Source organism: Larus michahellis, chromosome 8, assembly GCF_964199755.1.
Source record: "Larus michahellis chromosome 8, bLarMic1.1, whole genome shotgun sequence".
Lineage (NCBI taxonomy): Eukaryota > Metazoa > Chordata > Aves > Charadriiformes > Laridae > Larus > Larus michahellis.
In genome coordinates, this window is record NC_133903.1 from 9,610,497 (window position 1) to 9,633,194 (window position 22,698).

Consider the following 22,698-nt stretch of genomic DNA (forward strand, 5'->3'; position numbering starts at 1 on the left):
TCAAAATGCCTATGTAGTAAAGGTTGGAAAGGTTCTGTATCAAGTTGATATCACTTCATAATTATCTTGTATTCCTGCAATTTTACTCTGCTTCCATGTAGTCTGTACCAGGACCAAAGGGTCTTAGTTCAGTTCTTTACAACCTTAATACAAAATACATATTTTAGATGTACCCTGTTTCAATAACCACTGAGGAGATGAAAAACATGAAACAAGAAGGGTTTAATAATTTGAGTAGTATTTATCATCATCTTGCTAACTCCTTAAATACATGATACTTGTTTAGCCTTAACAAAATAAAATGTTTTCATGCAAAAATATATCTTACTATCCATATAAGGATTTAGCTCATTAAAATACTCACCGTTAAGCAAAGCGGCAATAGATGTAAAGTCTCAAGATGGTTCCTCACGATGGGACGGAAGTGGTAAGAGTGAAATTTATTAGGTGTAATAGCAGAACATGTAACTAAATTCCACAAGTGTAAGGTGATAAATTTGTATATGCAAAGAAACTCCCCCAGAACAAACAGATGAACTGCAAATTGTTTTATTCAGTGATACAGTGTACTTTGTGAATATGGAGTACTTCGCATACATTTCCATTTTTCCTTTGCAGGCAGCACTTAAAGATTCCTTCCATTTTACAAAACACTGTTGAGCTAAAATGAAAGCATAAACACGGCTGTGAAAACGTATTGTAGAAATTAGAACAGTAACACCCCGGCCATTTTTCTCTTTTACTGGAACTGACCAAACAAATGCTGGCAGCATCCCAAAGCAGGGAGATGACTTAGTAGCATTATTGTATTGAAATGCTGCTTTCTACACAGGAGAAATACTATTCTGCAAGTGGGATAAAGTTTGGAGGCTGTGAACCGATACATGCAGATTATCTTCTTCCTTTGTTGCTGAAAACACAACAGATTAGATTTGGAAAGGCTTTTGCAACCACAGAGGTTCAAAATACCCTTTATGGAATCTAAATCAACATGTAAAATAAGAATATAGTGGTAAAACTGGAAACAGAAATTCAGGTTGAAATTATTGCACAGAACAGTTTTACCTGCGTCCAAGTAAATCTGTCACTTTAAGTAAAATAAAAATACACTGAACTCCTCCAGTCTAAATCTAGATTGGTGATTTTTGGCCTCAGCTACATGCTCTCTTGTGCAGATGACTCCATGGAAAAGGGGCATCCATCAGGTCCTGGACTGCAGAGGAAGCCGAAGGGCCAAGTCTGTGAAGTGACTCATTTCAGGTTGTTTGCTTCGCCTCTTGATGTATTCTAGTGTTTTTACCTGGGTATGAAAAGAAAGATATTTTGAAATTTTTAGTGTCTTTATCATTTCTCATTTCACAGGCCATCATATAATCCATGTGAAGGTGTTTCAATAGACACTCTCGTGATTTTCCCTAAATATCACTGGCTACATGAGCACTTGGATATCTTACTCCAGAGCTCGTTATCAGGTATATCTTTCTTAAAAGCTCTGGAATGCCCACTTTCAAAGCTTACACCATGCAGTTCCTCAACTAAAAAATGCTGCATTTCTCTTAAAGATAGTTTTCTGTACTGACAAGAAGTTACAGGATACAACATTTACAGGTTCTTTAACATGTGAAATACACTTAAAAGTGCTAGAAAGAAACAGACCACTTGAAATAGGAGAAGCTGCTTATTCATTAAGAAGCATTTAAAAAATAAGTTGTTTTTTTTAAGCTTATTTAATTTTTTTTAAGAGAGCAACTTGTAAAGAGATTTGCTTTACTCAGATCAAGAAAATCTTACCTTTTCCAAAATGAAGAGTTGAAAAAGATCTTAAGAACTAAAATTTGTCTGCATTATCTGTTTTCCTTACCATAGTCTTGGTGTCAGCAAAGCCATGTTTCTGAGCAAGATTCCAGAGATTGACTGAAAGCTGGTTTAGTTTGTTGTTTCGTAGATCTCCATGAGATAAAATAGTGTTAAAGAAATAGAGTGCCAACTGGCTCTGCCGCTTTAGGGTCTATAATGAAAAAAAATTCCTGTATTACCATATAGGCATCCCAAAACATCCAGCATAGCCTCTTCAGGTTCTCTGAACTCTTAGAATTGCAAGGGGCAGGTACTCATTCTGTAATACATAGCAATAATTACAGACACAAGAATACGGGGATAGTTTCCATGTTCCATTCAAAATGCAACAAGTAGTGACACTCATGAATCAACCTCAGCTGCTGTAAATAAAGTAATTACACAAGCCTCCTACATCTTGTACCACTTTGGCACAGCACGGCATGTAGCTCTGACACATATTTAACTCAAGACTCCCTACAACTGCATAGAAATCACCCTCCCACCAACCAACCTTGCACTTACATCACCATGGCTATACACTTTATAGAGGCCACAATCATCAATCTAGATTAATGCAACTTCAGGCTTTTTCCCGCAGTCTAGTCTACTTACATTTATTTAACAAAAGACATTTTTTCCCTGCTATTCTTTCACTGAAACTTTGGTGATACCAACGTATTTGCACCATATTTGCAGCTATGTTCCCTAAAATGGCTGAGGAGGAACTTGACGAAGGCCCTGCTTCATGGTAACTGGCCCTGGAGGAGCACTGTGCCCTCTGGCCTCTGCGGAGGAGTTCTGGGGCACAGACAAACCTGCACTAAGCTTACGGGGTGCTACCACCCTCATTTGGGGTGAGTGGAAAACAGAAGTAATTAAAATATTATTGCAGATTCTGCCTATTCCTACAAAGTAAGTTTTAAAAGGCTAAAAGGACAAATTATTATTGGATGCCTCTGAGACTTAGTATTTGTTTATACTGCTTTGCTGCAGCTGTCCTTTGTTTTTTGCTCAAGACAGACCACTGATAAAAGCATAGCTACATTTCACACAGAAACCACAGCAGCAGAGTAGTAGCTAAAACAAAACTGTCAGCTGAACACCTCAATTAATTAACTTAATACTTCAGCCCTCTCAGTTCAATCCATGTTCAGGTAGGTAATATAGAGCATTCAGATACGCAGTTACACGAACAATGAGGCAGAGGCTGGGGTACGGGGAGTGCAGTGATCTCTGTTGCTTGTGCTCTCCTGACATGATACCAATGCAGCCGTGCAGCCCTGCCCTTTCCCTAAGGGACTGAAAGTAAATTAATTTCCCTTCTCACTGCCAGCAGAAGAGAGGTCAGATGCTATTAATCAAAGAAGTGGCACACACTGAGCTATCAGTCCTCCAGATAAATATGGAAAAGGAGAAAGCCATGCCATTAAAGAACTGGCTAACTAGAAAAGAGGACACAGCATGCCCTAAACTAGAAGCATCAGCCCGCTACTGTACGTATGTGACGCACGCAGCAGATTTGTACATGCACAACAAATCTGACTCATCAGAAACCATGCGCATACACACACACATGCATGTATATGCAATGCCAGAGCTGCTCAAGGCCCCACGGGAACTTCCCTAAGCACTGAATTAATTACATGAAGCTACCATGAAGACACAGCTCTTCCTGTAAGTTACCTACATTAGCAATTTGCATCCCAATAGCTCCAAAACCTGCTTATAGGCTAACACTACAACCATCACTTGGGAGCGTTGAACTGTACTCCCTACCAGATAGGGAAATAAAACTGATCACTCTAGTCCAGTAGTAGTAACACAAAGAGCAGACATACAACTCAAAAGGACAAAAAAAGGGAAAGTAGTTATGCTTAAATATTACTGTAGCATTTCTCTTGGACTAACATCCTTCAGGGAAAAACAGATATAGGATACAGCCAGCTAGTCCACGTTTTGCCACACTGTTCACAAGGCATACAGCCTTCCACCTGCCACATCACCATGTATCCTGCATTAGCAAAATAAGGCATTACCTATAATTTTTTTCCCATTGACCATCTAACACCTGCGTGTCTTCTGCTGAATACAAACTTCAAAGATGTCCCTGGGAATTACTTGGATGTTTCCTCAGAAGTGGGACAGTTAAATTATTGGGCAGAATGCAAAAGCAGCAGTACTCCAGTCTGAATATTAACTAGCGAGATTTTCCAGGCAGCATCAATGCAAATACAAAATCCATTCTTTAAAATAAGGATGACATTTTGACTAATTTGAAACACATGTACTTCAAAAAGAATCATACTTCAAAAAGGATCTAGAAACACATTAAAAAGCTGGACGAATGAGATGCACACCAACTCTCACTGTATTGGGGTGAGTATAACAGACAGGATTTTGGCATCTTCTCAGCAGTTACACAATGCAAAGTGAAGAGAGAGGCAGGCTCAGGTATGCAGTAAATCCCACCACATCTGAAAACGAGCAAGAAGAGTCAGACAAGGCTTCACGCGATGATGAACAGGAAAGTTTGTGTAACATGGCACTGACCTCCAACTCGAGGGAGACATCTATGCCAGCATGCTGCCAAGCCTGCTGACATAACTGAGATTGAATTGTGGGTGGCACTCCAACTCGCAGGATGTATTCACAGGCAGCAAGGAGAAATCAACACCTCAGCTATCTGGCAACCACGTACATCATGGGACTAGCAATTCCCACACCAAAAGGAATTGCCAGCCTTCTAGGCAGCACATTTTCCATAATCTTTGGAATAATGCTAATGACAATGAAACAAATAACAAATTACATCATCCCAGAGCACGATCCCCTTGTGTCCTAGCCCCTCCAAAGTGCAGAGCAATGTCCAAATTTCATATACTGTAACAGAAAAAAACCAGGATCTTTCATACAATGGACCGTGCAACTTTGTATTTCACAAAATTCTGGCAGGCAATTCAAATATTTATTCTTGTCTTTCAGTGATTTTTGCTAGCCATCTATGTCGTAAGAATACTTTGAGCCTTCTGTTAGAAAAGCATTTGTGCGTTTACATATGTTGCTCCTCTGAAGGTGCATCTAGCCTGCTGCTGCTCCCATCTACAGCTTTAAAATAACTGGCTCTGACACTTGTGGCAGCACAGAGCTCAGCATGGGCTGTACGGCTCCTCCAAGGTACTAAATATATCAGTTTAGGCCAAGTCTCCCTGCTGATATAGCATCTGTTTGCTAGTATTACCTGAACTATCTAGCCCAAAATTAATTCCAGCACAACTGTGATGCTGGTGGTTACATCCTTGCAATCCAAATCTAGATTTTCCTAAAGAAAGTCATGACAGGCAGCCTTGCGTTTCCTTAAAAGCTCTCACGTAAAGCTCTTTGGGAACCTTTTAACATCTGTTAGTTCACTGGAAAAAAATCACGAACTTCATGGGGCAGACCAGGTTCTCAACTATCTCATTACACAACTGTCCTAACATGGGATAAATGAAGAACCTAGCACCAGTGGCAGCTGATACAAGTTCATTCATAATAAAAAGAAATAATGATTTGGGAAAACACCAAGAACTCATATACCACACAAGGGGTTGCATATCCCCTATTTCACCACTCCTCTAGCACAATGAGATGGTCAGAAGAGAAAGTGCTTTCTTTGGGATATAATCCTTGAAAGCCCAGTCCAGAACCTCCCTCTACAATACTCAGTCTCAGTGACAGCTTCTGCTGGCCCAGGGTGCAGTAACATACCTCTTTGTTAAGAGAGGCTGAAACATTTTACTTCCAGCTCTATACTGGCACCATCTCTGGGTTCATCTCTATTTCAAAGTCCTTAACCTAATTTTTAAAGCTTTCAATATTCATAGTGCTGCTCACATCAGTTTCATTTCCCTGTAAAACTAACCCAACAAAGACACGCTCCATGTGGAACTTGTTCATGGAGGACCAGACTCTACAAAACCATACTTAGTAATCCTGCTGTAGGCCAATAGCAGAATACCAATTTATTTATTTTGGTTTCTACCATTTACCAAGTACCTTACAAACATGCAGAAACAATGCTCCAAATCAAACTATTTCTAGTCTTTAAACTCCACCAGGATGCCAGAGACAATGGTGTAATAAAAGGATTAATATGGGAGTTAGGACTCTCCAACTGTGAGACAAAGAAGTGGAGTCGATATGCACTCCACCAGCCACAGTTCCTCACTGCAATGCACCCATCCTCTTACTGAGCCATGAGCCAGCAGGCTGCAAACTTGTCTTCTGGAAACTGCAGCAGGTAAATTCTCTTGCCTCCCTCCTCCCAAAGAGAAATAAAATGTTTAGAAAAATCTTGGCTAAGGACACAAAATTCTTCAGGATGAGCGACCTCTTCTCAATTCAAAACATACCCCCACACAAGCAGAGAACTATCTCCAGCTTTGCTTCTAGTTCAAACACATGTGAAATCAACTGAAGTTTTTTATAAAACTTGTAGTTTATATAAAATTAAAAGTCAGTTGTGTTGAAAGGAGAAGCCCCAAGAGCATACGCAGGAATTGCTTTCTACTGCTCCATTTTTGATGCTTACTATAAAAAGTTCAGTATCTAATGGTACACAGGAAGACTGTCATCCTAACATGGCACTGCCAAGGACACAACAACATGATCCTAACGTTTTGGATCAAAAGTCATGTTTGAATAAAACATACTCCATCTGGACATTTATCACTGAGTCGCAAGAGGCAAGGTTTCTACATTTCTAAGAAACCTAAGAGCATAACATTAGTCTTCCACCCACACAAAGGCAGAGAGGATTCACTGACACATGCTCTGATGACCAGAAACAGCTTGAACTTTACAGAACTGGCCACAATGGAAAATTTCCATTTGAACACTGTAACATAAATGAAGCATTCTATAATATTGCAAAAAGACCATGCTGTATTAGCGTAAGATGCATTGTTCTCTTCCAAATTGCCATTCTGGTGAAAGCATTGTATTGTGAGAAAAAATTATTTTCCATTATAGCTTTTAAAGGAAATGAACCAATAAAAACACAGAATCATCAAAGGCTTGTTCATTTAAATGAGCAGCCAAGCAGATGAATATTAAAAGGTCACCAACACTGAAGCAATCCAAATATCACAGCAATTTTATGATCAGTTCTACTTTAGCACAAACGGAGGTCTCTGACAATATTCTTATTGCCTCTATTTCCTCAGCAACGCAGCTTCCTTAAAAAACTATACAGTCTTACAAAACAATTTTTATCTAAATCTCTCAAGGGCTTTTACTCAAAGCAAAATAAAATGTTCTCCCTTTGTAAATAAGGATGGACAGAGGAGTAAATCCAAGGCCACAGTGGCAAAGGCAGGGCAAGAACCTATATCCACGCTGCTTAGCTTTAAATCCAGTTTTCTATGCAACAACTGCCTCAGTGAAGTAACACAGGATCTCATTACTCAAAGCATTAAGCTTGAAAGCAGAAAAAAAACCCAAAGCCTTTCAGAAACCACAGATTTCAAGCCTTACAAACATTCCCACCCACATACTCCATATAGAAGTCAGATGCAAAAAATCCTGATATACAACCCACAGTCCTGAAAACTTTGTTAAAAATCTCCTTCCAATACCTACTTGGACATTCTTAACTGTGCAAGAATAGTTGTCTTCTGTTGTTATTGTTCTGAAATGAACTGCTATTCACTGTGGTGATGGGTACAATGATGGAGATGCATTTGAGCAAAGGATTTATTCATCTTGCATGTCTACAATTGCTCAAGGAAGAATAAACAGGATAGCAAAAGCAGAGAAAAGGCTAAACTTTGCATAGTGTCCTCCAAATATGTAGCACGTCATACATTCTGTATTGGCAAACACTACAGGCTGCTGTGCAAACAGGCAATCTAAAAAATTCCGTCAAATTAATCAATGCTTGCCCTCCCATTTCAGTCTGCAAGCCACAAGATTTCTATCATTATGCAGCAGTTTAATAAGGGGTGATTAGGAAGTTGTGGAGGGGTTCAATCTCAGAAACAGGTACATTAGCAGAACAGTAAGTTCTCATTATTTCAGTAATACTGAAAACATTAGTCACCTGCCTTTCACATACAATCCATTAAGCTATATTTGATCTCTCAGAGCCTCTGAACTCCAATCAAGAAATTCAATAAGATACCTAAAGCTTTCTTTATTTTATATTAAACAAATCTAACCCTGTACTAAAAAAAAGGTAAAGCCAAAACACCTTTCCCCCTCCTCTCCACCTCTCTCCTTATGTCATCCTAGCAAAACTTTTTGGGATCCAAAACTTTTACAAATTAAAGGTGGTTTCCACTGTATTTTACCCAATAACAGACTAACTGCGAATTCTCACTTTGCCCACTACACAATTGGACATTTCAGGCTACTGTTAACTTCCCTGGCAAGAAAATATGGTTTATTTACAGCGAGAGAAAGGTGACAGCCAGGAGGAAACAACAGGAAGGATGGATATGGAGCAGATTTTAGGCATAACTATAATGCAACCAAAGGAGTGACTGCGGCACTGTTTCAAATTCTCTAGTTTAGGCCAGTAATTGCAATACTAGCATCATGGAGCTCATTATAGTCAGAGAGACTCTCCTAAGAAAAAAGTTATTCCACACTGAGCATCAAATTTCCATAACCAAACTACACCAGGACTCAACCTGGTTAATTTAAAGCTAACTCTAACCTCATTATTCTGCACTGCAGCAGAACGACATCCTTTGGTGCACCGCCACAATTGATACCACAGAGCACACCAGAGTAACTTCTACTGCTTGTTGGTTCTATCAGACTATCCATGTACAGCATACAGCTAAGCAGGTAACTTTAGCCTGCATCTTAAAAACGTATTATAAATGCTACATGATCTCTTTCACGTCATTAGGTCTTTCCACCACAAACCTGCCTACCTGACTGACTCAATTTTTAAACAACTAAAATTACCTAATTTCCTCTTGTTGTAAGGTTCCTGGAGCTTTCTAAAAGACCAATGCCTGGTCAAGAAGGCAGTCCGTTTATTCAGCTCCAAAGTAATTCTGGGTTTGTATTGAATCAAGCTGAGTGAGAACATACCTCTTCTTTTCCAAGGGTTTTCAGATGATCCAGGATCTGTGCTATCACTGTTTCACACAGTTTATTAACTTCAGCCAGGAACTTGGAGTCTCCACCGTACAGGTTATCATTGGAATCAACTGCAGAGATAAAATCAAGCTTAGGTCTGGTTAAAGAACTATACATTTGTTTGCTACTGAAAATACCAGCTATTTATAGAAGACGAGACTTGCAAGTTATAAAATGACCCTCCCTCCATCAAACACAAACTTAACAATCTTGTTTAAGTGCCTACCACTTGGTTGCCTACTACATTCTCTTGATTTTAGGAGCAAAACACTGAAAACAATCTTCTAGCTTAAAGCCAGTCCTGTATTCCTGGATGCAGCCATGTTCAAAAATACCTGCTAGACTTAAATGCAAAGCAACACACAGTGTAAATTTTCACTTCTTCCACAGAGATAGACTCCCTGCTCCCATCAGTTTAGAACAGTATGGCCATCATCATGGCAGCAGAACTGGGCCAAACAGTTTGTTTTACTCAGGAAAACAAGATTTTCAAAGGAAACTGCATTTAGATTTTTTTTTTTCCTGAAATAAAACCTTGATTACCTCAAAGTCATGGAAAGAAATTCAGAAAGTGTATTTTCAATTTCAAAGCCCTTGAAGGATTTTTCTGAGGGAAAGAACTCTTGAAGTTTTTAGAGCTTATATAATTGTGATTTTAAACGTGTGTTTTGGCCTCATTTACTTATAATGTTTTACTAAGGAGTAAGTTATAAGAAATTTGTAAGTTTAAGTGTGTTCTGGGTAAATCAGAAAACACATAAGATAAAAGGTGGTCGCTTGTTCCCAAGTAAACTTCATTTTAAGAAGCTATGGTACACGGTCCACCTAGAAAAAAAAACAACGACCGTCCAACTACAGGGGCAAAAATTACTGGTTTATATTTCAATGCTTCTCTCCACTGAAATCTAATGAACTTAAATTTCTCATCTTGGGATTATGCAATTATTTTGGTCATATAAAAAAATGGAATGAAAGAAAAAAGCAGCTAAACCACGTTTCCTTACAGAATTTGAACAGTAGATTTGCTATAGAGTAGTTGTTCAACTGACAACTATTTTCTGTGCTGCTAACTGCAAGAGATATTTTGTCACGGTTGGTAACTCTGACAGACTATTCACCAGAACTGCAGAATATATTCCAGTCTGCCTCTTTGTGAAAGCCCTGTGCAATTAAGGAAAAAGACAAACTAGCTTGGCCTCTCAGACTAACTAATCTTGCCAGTATGCTTTAGAAGACTTGATTAATACCTTACTCTAATTTAGTAACCTCTCTATGATCAGAAGGCCAACACTCAAGTTTCAGAGCAGTCAAAAATTTATTACAAAAAGACTACAGCCACTTTAGAAAATGCAAAATCTTTAGAATTTTTTTCTAGCTATTATGAAGATTTTTGTAAGTTACCACCACAGTTTCCAAAACTGAAAGCCTGCCTTCAAAGCAGCAAATACATCATCTAAATAATGAAGACTAGGCATTACATGCTGAAAACTGGAGTTAATAAATGTGAATGAAACACCAATGATAAGTGTAAATCAAGTTGATACTTTAGACTAAAAGAAAACCCTCCATATGTATGAAGTTCTGTATTTTATATTTATATTTACTTGAAAAGTTCACAGTTCCAAGTATTTGCATCAACGCCACCAGGAACAAACTAAGTAAACCACTCTGCACAGATTCACTTTAAAGAACAGACTGTACTTCTGTTTGGCAGCCACCTCCTGTGATTATTTTAAGTTACGATATGTGGACCTGCATAAGAAAACAATCCATTCTGAAAGACTGACTAGCATTGATCTTCATTAACTAGGTACGGTGATAACACAATACTGCAAATTGCATGGTGGAACGCAAGGATCCAGAGCCACCCTTATGTATTACCTTTATCTACATGGTAGATATATGCTTCTTGAGTCATTGCAGACAGCAGATGCAAAACATTAGTATAAATCCTGACTTTGTCATCACTGTTATCCTCCCAAGTATAATCCTGGATCACATTTAGTAATCCTCGCACAAGAAACAACACTCCCTGTTCGGGATGGTCCTACAGAAAAGAAAAGAGGTAAGTCAAAAACAACAATGCAAAAACCCCAAAACAAAAAAAAAAGCATTATTTGTGGTCATTCAGGGGTTTACAGTCACAATATTAGCTCTATAAAAGCAAAAACTACAAAAAATAGAATTAAAGGTGACATCTACTTTTCTGAAGTGTGCTTCCTTCAAATCCTTCTAAGAATATGCTCCAGTTTCCTTCTAAAATGGTCGTTTGACCCACAATCGTAAACTTGATCTAGGCAGCCTCCACAAACTTTGAAATGCTTTGTTTTCTAGTCACGGGGGAGTAGTACAAAATTAATTGTTAGCTTCTTAACAGCTAAGCCTCTATAATTAAACACACTGGGTAGAATTTTTTTTTTATTAAAAGAATGTCAGTAAGCTATAGAAACAAGTATATTACTCATATAATTATGAGTTTCAGAAGAACACCTACTCTGGGAAGTCAAAGTTACAGACAATCAACAATCTTTTCATATGAAAAGAATATAATTATAAAGACATCTGCTTTACATAAGCTACGAGTTTTTGCAAGCAGTTTTAATACTGCACGCAGCTTATGTGAAGCTGACAGTTGGTGCGATGATACCACCATACGTAGGACAAACCACAGTCCACTGGGGACACCTCCTTCTGATCAAGTATCTTGCAAAGTAAATAGGAGACAAAATAATGGAACCTAATTTCTGAATCCTGGTTATTTCATTTCAAGTTTTGCTTCATTACTGAATCTGAAAGGCTGGATCTCCCTCCTTCAACCATCTGTTAATGATCTGAGGCATTTCTCTGAGGAGCATCTAGTTTTGACGTAACCTTCCTCCAAAGTCTTACTTTTGCAGTCAGTGGACAGCGATGACACATCACAGTGGCATTAGCTCTTCCCTCCTGACAACACAGCACCTCCACTGTGCTGAGACGCCTTCCATTGGAAAAAGGAGAACACGCTGCTCTGATATGAGCATTTGGACAGCACTACACTGTGTGCTGCTTCATCAAACGTAGTCAAAGAAAAAAGGGAGGAGGAAACTATAAGGAATGTTTCGGTGAAGAGGAACAACCTACTTTCTCCAAGAACAAATGAATAAACCTCAAACTTTTTTTTTTTAAACATGCCATTATACTAAGCCAACTGTTGCTGGAAAAGAAGAATCTTCTCGGAGAGGGCCAGAACTGTTAAAAGAGGAGGTAAAATCTTCAAGCTTTAGGTTTCTAGCGCAGTGAAATCTTGAGAGTCAGAGGTCTTTCCTTCTTCTCCAGGACAAGAGGCAATGGACAAAAGCTAGAACACAGGAAATTCCGCCTCAACGTGATGAAAAATGTCTTTACTTTGAGGGTGACAGAGTACTGGAACAGGCTGCCCAGAGAGGCTGTGGAGTCTCCTTCTCTGGAGATATCCAAAACCCACCTGGATGCATTCCTGTGCAACCTGCTCTAGGTGAACCTGCTTTGACAGAGGGGTTGGACTAGCTGATCTCTGAAGGTCCCTTCCAACCCCTACAATTCTGTGATTCTCTAAGGTCAACAAAATACCTTGGCTATGTAAGTTTTATCTCAGGTCTTCCAGATCAGTTTACCATTTTTTCTCATCTTTTAGCTATAGCTGAAAATATAGGAAGGAAAATTACATATATACGTCTCTCTAAACTTGACAACTGGTTAAAAATTGGAAGGGTGTAGAATGGTAGTATTTTGTTAAATATTAATCAGAAGAGGAAAGTTATACCAAAACACATCTTCTAATTATTATTTTCAGTCAAAAGATTAGGCAAGCTATAACAAAGAAACTAATGGAAACTAATAGAAAGTAGAGCGCTACATTTTTCCTGTCCTCAGGTATTAGATTTGATGAGTGTTCAGCTACAATACCAATTCTCTGCAAGGATCTGCTAAAACAGTAAATGATGTTTACACAGTTAAATGATGGCGAGATTTCATTCTGCCCCAAATCCAGTTAAGTGCAAGGTGCTACTGAGAGAGGCAATGCGGTACCTCCACCTCTGAACAACTGTCCTCCCCCTACCCCCATTTTGCATTGGGGTGAATGATTTTGCAGCCAACGAGCAAATCAGTTCAGCTTGCTCATGGAAAGCTAACCACTGCCTCTCCCAGTCCCCAAAGCCCAGTCTACTCTAAATTTTTTAAACAGGAAAGTCAAAATAGTCTACTAGCCTATCTGCTATTCATACATGCACAACTTACCGGAACAACCAATAATGTGGAAAAAAAATTACAAAGGAACTCCAGGAGGAAGGCATCAGAAGGTCGCATCTTTCCATCTACGCTGATCATTTTTGGCACTTCAGGAACAAGGCTCACTGCAGCTTTGAAAAAAGCATCAGCTACAAAATAAAAATATAGTTGCTGTATTATTGCTCCAGCTACGATGGCAGTCATGCCTGTGATCCAACGATTGCTTTGAGTTCATTTCAAATAGACTACAGAAAATGAACGTATGTTTAACTGCAAAGAAACTCAAGACTCAGAGTCAAAATCTGTGGAAATTCAAGTGATGCTGTTTTTTCAAAAAAGTTCCCACATCATTCAAGACTTCTGAAATTGCAGTTCTTCTCCTTTGCTTAACAAGAGGACACCACTGTTTCAAATATATTGCACATATAAAAAAAATTTTGCATATAATTCAAAATTGACTTATCTAAAGAAATGCCCAGGAGAACGGTGAATCCAAAGGGGGAGAAAAGCCTATTAGATCATGCTAACTTGTTCATGAATTCATTCACAAAAGGCTGCTAAAGTTATAAGGAAGTATGGACAACTTCATTTCCCTAAGTATTTACAATCATTAAAAGTAAAATACTAATATAGTAGCAGAACCTGAAGTACTGCTGGTTACCTAGGTAACATTATTCTTTCCAAGAATCACAATACAGGAATTACAGAAACCATCCACCATTATGGCCTTGGCAAAATAGCTATTAAGAGGGTTTTCATAACTCTTTGATATGTCTGTAATCCTGCAAAAAAAAAAAAAAAAAAAACCCAAACAACACTAGAACATCTATTCCTCAATTTACTAAGGTAATATTCACAAATTATAACAACAGTATTTTCCCTCTTACCCTAGAAGACCTCCTATATATGCTAAGAGTTCGCAAAAAAATTCTGACAGCAACATTCTTTTGCACTTTCTTGGCTACATTTCAAAATATCCAAGTATCCAAATCCCATTCAAGCTGTTTAGCCATATACTTCAAAGCATCCTTCAGAATTAATACTGTATCTTTATTTCACAGCAACAGAGACTGAAGGTTGGAAATCGAGTTTTAGCATAGAGGAAAAGAGAATTCTTGGTGAAAGCCAGGAGGTGTTACACTCTGGGACAGAGATACCACTGACAGGCAGACATGGGCACTTCCAGGAGTGGAGCTTGCTCTGGAAAAATTAATTTGAGCACATGAGACTCCTAGCAAATTTGCTAAATATAGTACCAACTGATATCTAATTTAAGCTCAGAGGAATACCAGGGAAACATGTGCTTTGGAAAAACTGTAATTCTTCTGACTCTTATTTCTTTTCAGCGCACAAGTGCTCGAGCCCTTCTGAACTTTCCAGTGCTTAGAATGCAGACCCCTTCAGTCAAACATCATGCGTCCTTTTATTCTGCACGTTCATTTTGAGGTGAAAGAATGTTTTAAATTTATTTTAAACAACATAAGTTTCCACAGCCAGCCCAAAGGAAGGTAAGTAATCTTTCTCTGAGCTTTATTAGAGGAAAGAAAGCAGCAGCAGATGTTCATTCTAGCACAAGTAAATGAATTGCTGTCACTTCCACAGTTGTCTCAGCAGAAAAAAAAAGCACATGCCCCACAACACCATATAATCAAAACATATGACCAGACAAATGAAAAAAATGTGTCTCAGAAAATAGTCTGCATACCGAAGTACACAAAGTCTGTGCAGAGAACGCTCCTGCCTTCTGAAGCTATTTCATAATGGGAAAGAACGATCTGTGCAGCAATTGGGCTCTGCAATGAAAGAAGAGCTGCAAAGCACCTCACCTTCCTTTACTGCCTGCTCTCCCAGCAATCAGTCCTCGACATTGTCCTCTAAACTTCTGCCTTAGCACACACCCGAAATCTCTTATCTTCACTATGAATAACTGCAATTTATTTCCATTTACTCTTCTTGACCTCCTGCCAGTGCAGCAAACGAGAGCTGCCTTCTCACCTGGTTGAGCACCTTCAGAGACCTGAGCTCCCTCCTTACGCCCCCAGTAGGAGCAGCACGCCCAGTTCCTCCGCAGGGGACTGCCGCTGGCAGCGAGGAGACACCCGTCCGCACCGCAGAGCTCACCAAGCCCTGCCTTTGCTGCCACAAGCTACTCTGTGCTTCCATCTTTTCCTTCCCTAAGCACGTCAGTCCCACGGCTGCTGCCTCCCTGCCCATGGGGCTGCTCTCCTCCAGCCACTGCCGTGGGGCTGTTTGCGGGTCACCCACCGAGCCCCATACATTGCCACTGGCTCAGCACGGCTGGGACACTGCCGGGCTGCTGCCACCGTGCTTTGAATTCTTCTTCCTTGCCTCGCTCCCCCTACCCTTCACACAGCGCAGCAAGGGAAGCCACAAAAGCAATAGAGCATAAAAGCTGGTAGTCACCTTTTCTATTAGAGAGAGGTATTTTACTTCAGTACATCCAGAAGTACTGGCACAAGAGAATATATTCATTTTGCTATGAGTTCAGCCAATCTGTGCTAACCACAAGTTTGTTCTTCATTGGAACACTAAAAGCACATTCATCCAAGTTATATGTGCTTTGCAAGAAGCAAAAATAAAAATTCACATTAATGCAAAGGTTTTATTAAAGAGCTTGAAGAAAAGTAACTGTCCTCCAAACTCTACCACCCTACTCACTTGTAGAGAGGTGTCAGAGTGTGCATCACACGCTCTGAGTTTGAAGGGAAAGTTCACTAAATAGGTTGTCACAGAAGTGCTATTTTCTTAAGAAGTATGAAATAACCATCAGTATTTAATTCTGAATTACACTAATTATGAGGTTATGCAACAGTGCTTTCTCTATATCTTTTAAAAAGTCAATTTATAAAGCTATTACTGTAGAGATGTTTTAAGAGAAAACCATACACTCACTTTTCCTGGCTTCCAAAAGGTATAAGGAACCACTTAAAAAGCACCGAAAACCACAACAATGTTATGTTCTTGATTAAAATAAATAAATAAAGGCTTCTTCCAGTGAAGGCTGCTGTTTTCTTATCTGCCTGAAGTACGATACTGCTTCTGAAGTTAACTGCTACTGTTAACTTAGATAAGGGGAGAGCAGCCTGCACATTACAACAAATCATCATGATAAAGTCTTCCCAGACCGCTGTTAATATCGGGTGCAGTGCTCCGAACATGACATACTTCATGCTTCGCTAAATTTATCCTTTCACAGCAGGTCCTTCATTTCGGTTGACCATAATCCTATAAATCTTTCCCCCAAGCACACATGCTGACCTTCAGGCTACAAAAACTAGCAGTCTTGGATATCGAAGTCAGCACTTCCAGTAATACTCTCCTACAGAAAAAGCTAGTGAAATTGGTGTTGAATGTTTTGCTGCTGTCAATATTCATGATGATACATACACACACACGTTTAATTACACATACACACAAATATATGTACCTCCATATTTTTCTATATATCAATCTGTCTACACATAAAAATTTAGCTTGCATTGTATTCGCTGCTTCTGTGACAGTCAGTTAAACTGTACTAATTTAAGATTTCAGGCAGGCAAAAAACCAAGGAGGAACAAAGCCATTAGAAATGGGAAAACAATTAAGCTCCTTAAGTCCACCTTCAAAGAGCAAAAGGGAATGAGTTTGACATACCTATACAAACTATTTTTAGTCACGGATACAATTACACAAGGCTAAGTCCACCCAAAGGACAAAACCAGGGACCATATGCCATCTTCTGCATTCCACTTCACCTTCGTGTCCTACAGCGCTGTCAAGCGTATTTTAATACTCTGAAGATTTTGCTTCCACATCAGAGATGTTGGAAATTTAATGAAGCCTTCTACTCCAGTGCAAAAAATTAACGGGAAGCAAGCGTGGGGTATTTTGTTGCCCCCTTTTTTTTTTTTTTACTCTGTTAAGTAACACATTGCAATGCTTCATTGTCGAAGCAGTAAACATTTGTAACTCCTTCTCCTCACATTGATGAGGTCACTGTAAGAGTTTTGCCACACCGTTGAAATGTGTTTTTCCCTTGAGCTATTGAACATTCTCCGTCTTAAAACCCTCTACACATCACTTCCAATCCAGAAACTACACAGAGTTATTTGAAGTAACAAAGATGAAATAAGAAAATAAATGCGCTGGTGCTTGGTGAACTGGAATGTAATATGTTAATTCATACTATTTTGTACTAATTCATACTATGAATTAGCTGCAGAGAGAAAGGTAGTTATGTGGATGAAGCGTGCTAGTTTTTGGGATAGCTTGATTATAGATTGTTTGCAAGGCCTTAGTAGTACTTCCGGACAAAGGCACACAGAGGCATAAGTGGAAAGGAAAGAGTCGTACAGGGAGATCACACAGTATGAGCAACAACACTGGATACAAGACATTTGATTCTTAAAATGTAATCAGTAAACACAACATATGCCACACACCCCCCAAAAAAGACCCAAAAAAGAAAACAACCAAACCTAAAAAAACCCCCACACCACAAATTTCAGCCTGCCTCTCTAAATTCCATGTAATCCCTACAGACTGTGAGGTAAAGTATCATTAGCAGTCTCTACAGAGAGCTCCATTAGTAATACTGGAAACTTTGCAATAATAAATGCTATAATTAAATACTGTAGTTTCTCCTGATTATATGTGGTAGAAAAAAAAATAATCAAAGGAGGCGAATACATGGAAAAACATGATACAAAACTGAAGAGTCAATATGGTTTTTGCAGAAAGAAATCATTCCTCAGAAGTCTCTCAAGTTTTCCAAAAAACCATCAGGTTTGTGTTTAAAAGTGACCCAGCCAATAAATACTTAAATTTTAAAAAAACATTTCACAATGTCCCTCATACAAAAGGTTCTTAAAACAACTAAGTTGACAAAAGATAAGGAGGAAAGTCCTCCTGAGGATTCATAACTTAATAAAGGATGGGATGGAGGGGGAAGGGAGCAGGAATGACAAGTTTTCACAATGGAGTGAAATGACTTCTGCGTTCCTTAAAGTTTTGCAGAGAGACAGGTCCTTAACGATGAGCTGGGAGGTGACAATGTTTGCAGACTAGTCTGGAACCTGACTGCAAAGCATCGCAGTTGGAGCTCATGATTCTGAGCAATAAAGTAGCAGATGAAATCTAATATTAGTAAGGCACGCGGCGAAAGAAACAGCCCTTACTGTAACTATAGAAAGATAAGCTCTAAATAGGCTGTTTACACTCATGAAAGATTTGGGAGTCATTATAGATGGTTTCCTGAAAACGACATCCTAAACAGCTGTTGAAAAGGCAAGGCAATTGCAAGAATCACTAGGACAGTAATGGAAAACTGAAGCATCATTGTATCATTTACATAGGTGTTGGGCATTTATACCTGGAATACAGTCCTGACCTTCCCATTTCCAAAAGGATAAAAAGAAGATTAAAAACGTGCTAAGGCATGGAACCGTTCCCTCATTAGAAAAAAATCATACTGACACAAATTCTTCAGGAACTTTCAACTCCATCACCTCATAGGTAGCAGGAAGAAAATGAAGCAAGACTGACAGAATATTTCACAGCATTATCACTAGTAGCTGAGCTGCACGCCCTGAAACACCCAGCTAACATTTAAAAGCCATACAGAAATAAATCCCCAAGTAGCACATTTACAAGTTGCATGTAACTGTGGAACTCACTGTCACATGAAGTAACAAAGGCCAAAAAGTAAAAATTGATTAAAAAATTAAATTCGTAAGTATTGGTCCATCTATTTTATGAAATACCGTGGTCCATATGCAACCTTTGTTGAAGGATGTATTTAGACTGCCTGCAGCTGAAAGCTAGGAAGCATCATTCTACATTATTGTTTCCTGTATGTTCCCTTATGAGATGCTACCAGACACTTTTGAAAACAGGTCATGGGCCAGACAGACTTGAAGAACTGACAGCCTGATCAGAAATGCCAGTCTGAAAAGCTAACAGAGACAGAGACGTCATCTCTCTCAAACCATATGGAAAAGCTATTGTCTGGGATAAAGGGAGAAACAAGAAAAAGCTCAGTGAATGGGAGAAGTTTGCAGGCGTGGAAATCCCAGGTAACAGCACGAGTCATTATTTTGTTCAAATAAAGCAACATTTAGTATTACTAGTAAGGAAAACAGTGCCGCATCAGTTTCTCCCAAAGCTACTTTGCTGCCTTCAAGGAAAACGGTATTAAAAAACATAAGAGAGACAGTGAATACTGATCTCATCAGAAAAGTATGAGCCAAGAAATCCCAAAATCTGTAATTGCGAAAACCTTTTCAGGTCCTTATTTCTCTAAATTCTTTACCTCAAATTCGCTATATATTTATATTCCTCAGATCTACAAAGATTTTAGGAGATTAGGAAGGACTACTAAAAATCGTTATCGAATGCTACTGAGAAAATACACTAAAAAGTTATTAGACCATGATTAAAAATTACTTATTAGATATTCCATACCATACTTTCTCTGAAGTGTGGCTGAAGCCTCTCATATTTAGAGAACATTCATGGAAAAGTAACACTTTCTGAAGTAGAAAGAGAAATTCCTTTTGCAGTCTACTACTGAAACCGTGTTGCAGCTATGTTTGAAGAACAGAACGAATATAAAGAAATACATTAAGAATGTATGCTTCAGAATTAAAATCTGCATTTGCTAAACAAAATAAGGATCTGTGTCAGTTGATTTGGGGGACAAAGAATCTCCATTTTTATAAAGTTCTACATTCAACAATATCCCAGTGAAATTAGTCACACAGAATCAGCTGAATTACTTTATTTGCTCAGCGTGTTACTTCTGAAGCCAGGCAAGGATTTCGCAGTCTTTAAAATAAAAATGCTGCTCAACACACATTACCAGAAAGTTGCGTCATCTTTACCCACCTGCTGAATGCTGTGACCAATTGTTGTCACCAATTAAAAAATCATGCTGTCTGTTCTTTGACAGGCAAAAGGAGCGTTTCCACGGGGAGGAAATACGTGCAATTAAAATAACACCTATATCTCAAAAATCCAGAAAAGTGAAACAGCAGAGCGCGCATTTAATCTCAATTCAGTCCAAGCACTCCCTATGACAGAAAGCACAACTGATGGGAATTTATTATTCTACGTTGGCAGCACGCAGCATTCTGTGGCTCAGTTAAAAAAAAAAAAAAAAAAGGAAAGCACATTTTTGTAAAATCTAGCATCTTCTGTTCTAAGTTGGGCTTTTAGTGGGCTCTCCAGAGGCACAAGCTATGCATCCAGGACAAAATCACCTAAAACATTCCAAACGTAATTACGGATTCATTCAATTTAAAGCACCTCTTAGCAGCTGGGGATGAGAGACAATAATTATGTTTAATACATGTTGAACAGCATACCTGGACAGACATCTGCCAGTACATTAACACTGGACTTTTCATGAGCCTATAAATTCATGTTTCTGACCCATTTCATTATATTAAAGAAAATCTATTCCAAGAAAAATTACAATTACAGTTTTCTAATACTGAAGTATTTGGGTAAGGTCAAACAAGCACCACACAACTGCTTTGATTAACAGTGTGGCAAATCCCAGCAGGCAAGGCTGGGATTTGGTGGAGGAAATTGGAACAGTGAGACACTAGGACTGATGGTCTACTAGTGCTGCCCTGGAGCCTGCAATGAGGCAAAACCAAACTCCTCCCGTTACAAGCAGATTAGCTGTGCCTCTCCAGCTGTTGGTAGTTTACCAGTGCAATCCTCAGATCAGCAAACTTTATTTACTGTTATGACGTGCACATCCTCTTTATTAAAAAGCCATCTTTTAAATTGCCCTTATCTACCCCAATAGGTAATTTTTTTCCTTTTTCAAGTTAGATATATTGGCAATTAGAGAAATCCTCCTATTGCCAACAGAAGTCTGTTCTGTGAAATTCAATTTTCTTACATGTTTAAGTGAAAATTCAACTCACTGAAATAGCAGACTCCCTGTAGGAACTTAAAACAAATACAAGAGTTTAACTTGCTAAAAACAGCAGCTGAAATGTTTAAAGAGAAACTGCATGCACATGCACACATGCCTGCCCCACTACTGAGCTATCAGATCAGGTACATTACCTTGCAGTTTTATTTCTCTTTCCAATTTTAAACTGATTAAGCTAATGCCAATGAGCATGAAATAAAGGTTAAACACAAGACACAATTTCAGTTCCTAGCCTAATGCTATCATTAATTGCACACTCTTAAAACTTCACTTCATGCTGCATTGGTTTTAGTAGATCAGTGCCTAATTGGCATCAGTTGACTCAGTTAACTGACTGGATTTAAATTTGCTGTTATGAATTAATCAGTACTTCTTATACACATGAAATGCATTCAGTTGAGATACAGACTAAACTGTGTTAAAAGTAACTTTCAAGGACATGTTATCTGATTATGATACATCAGAATATGCAAAGACAGATCACAAAAAATGTCCCAAGACTGCTGTCACTGTTGCCTAACTGGTTAACACATGTTAAATTACTCATGCAAGTGACATGTCTCTGAACACAAATTATGCCCAAAATAGCTTTTCTAAGGAAGGAAAAAAGCGTATAAGAATAAAACCTTGGTAATCAAAGTGAGTTACTGAACATCACAGTTTTGTATGTGCTTCATTTCAACAGAAGCTGAAATGGACCAAATACTGCTCTCTCTAGCTCCTGAGTCTAAAAGTCAGGACAGAGTGGTTAATAAATAAGCATTTTAGAGATTGAGTTCATAATAGATTGCATATACCTGCTACCTTAAAAGACTTCAGAATGGGGATCCTATTAATCATTCGGTGAGTATATGTCAAACAGCAGCTGTGCACATTTATAAACTTCCACACTGAAAAATCTGGACAATTGTTGGGGCCCAGGAGTCTCACTCAGAGAAGACTTGGATCACAAAAATATTGGAAAAGCAGTTTATAAATGGAAAGATTATTAAACCACAGAGTTGGTCCTAACATGGCAGGACACGTGTTCAAGGCTTTGCGCAGCCTGGTCTAGTGGGAGGTGTTCCTGCCCATGGCAGGGGAGTGGGAACTAGATGATCTTTAAGGTCCCTTCCAATGCAGACCATTCTGTGATTCTATGTCATAATCCTCAAAGACCAGATATTACAGAAAAATTGCTTTGGATTGGCTTCCAACAAGAGATGCACTGCAACACAGCAACAATAACAAAAATTGGTACAAAGGATAAGTTAAGCTGGTCAATTAAACAAAACACCATAGGAAGAAAACGCTAGTCAATTTTTGGTAAACTCTATTATCTACAAAGAAACTGCACAATATTAATTGCACAGCAACAGACTTTGCAGATCTTTTATTTGCAAAACATGCTTGGACACAACAGCCAGCTTTACTCTAAATCCCTCTGCTTTGCTATATGGGCAGCATCAGATTCAAAACAAAGGAACATAACAGTCACCCTGTACTAAAAAGTCGTAATCAGCATCCGCAGTCAGCTTGTTTGTGCAGCT

General features: G+C 38.7%; 1 protein-coding gene across 2 annotated transcripts in view; it reads right to left on the reverse strand.

The window, feature by feature from the left end:
* Window positions 1–533: 533 nt before the first annotated feature.
* The window catches only part of VPS35L (VPS35 endosomal protein sorting factor like), a 54,732-nt gene continuing 32,567 nt past the window's right edge, over window positions 534–22,698 (reverse strand). For both annotated transcript variants that reach the window (XM_074598530.1, XM_074598531.1), the window contains 5 exons: window positions 13,228–13,367; window positions 10,852–11,017; window positions 8,923–9,041; window positions 1,862–2,008; window positions 534–1,300 (listed from right to left, as the gene is read on the reverse strand). In XM_074598530.1, the coding sequence (XP_074454631.1) occupies window positions 1,202–1,300; window positions 1,862–2,008; window positions 8,923–9,041; window positions 10,852–11,017; window positions 13,228–13,367 (671 nt within the window). In that variant the 3' untranslated portion in view covers window positions 534–1,201. The remainder of the gene's footprint in view (window positions 1,301–1,861; window positions 2,009–8,922; window positions 9,042–10,851; window positions 11,018–13,227; window positions 13,368–22,698) is intronic.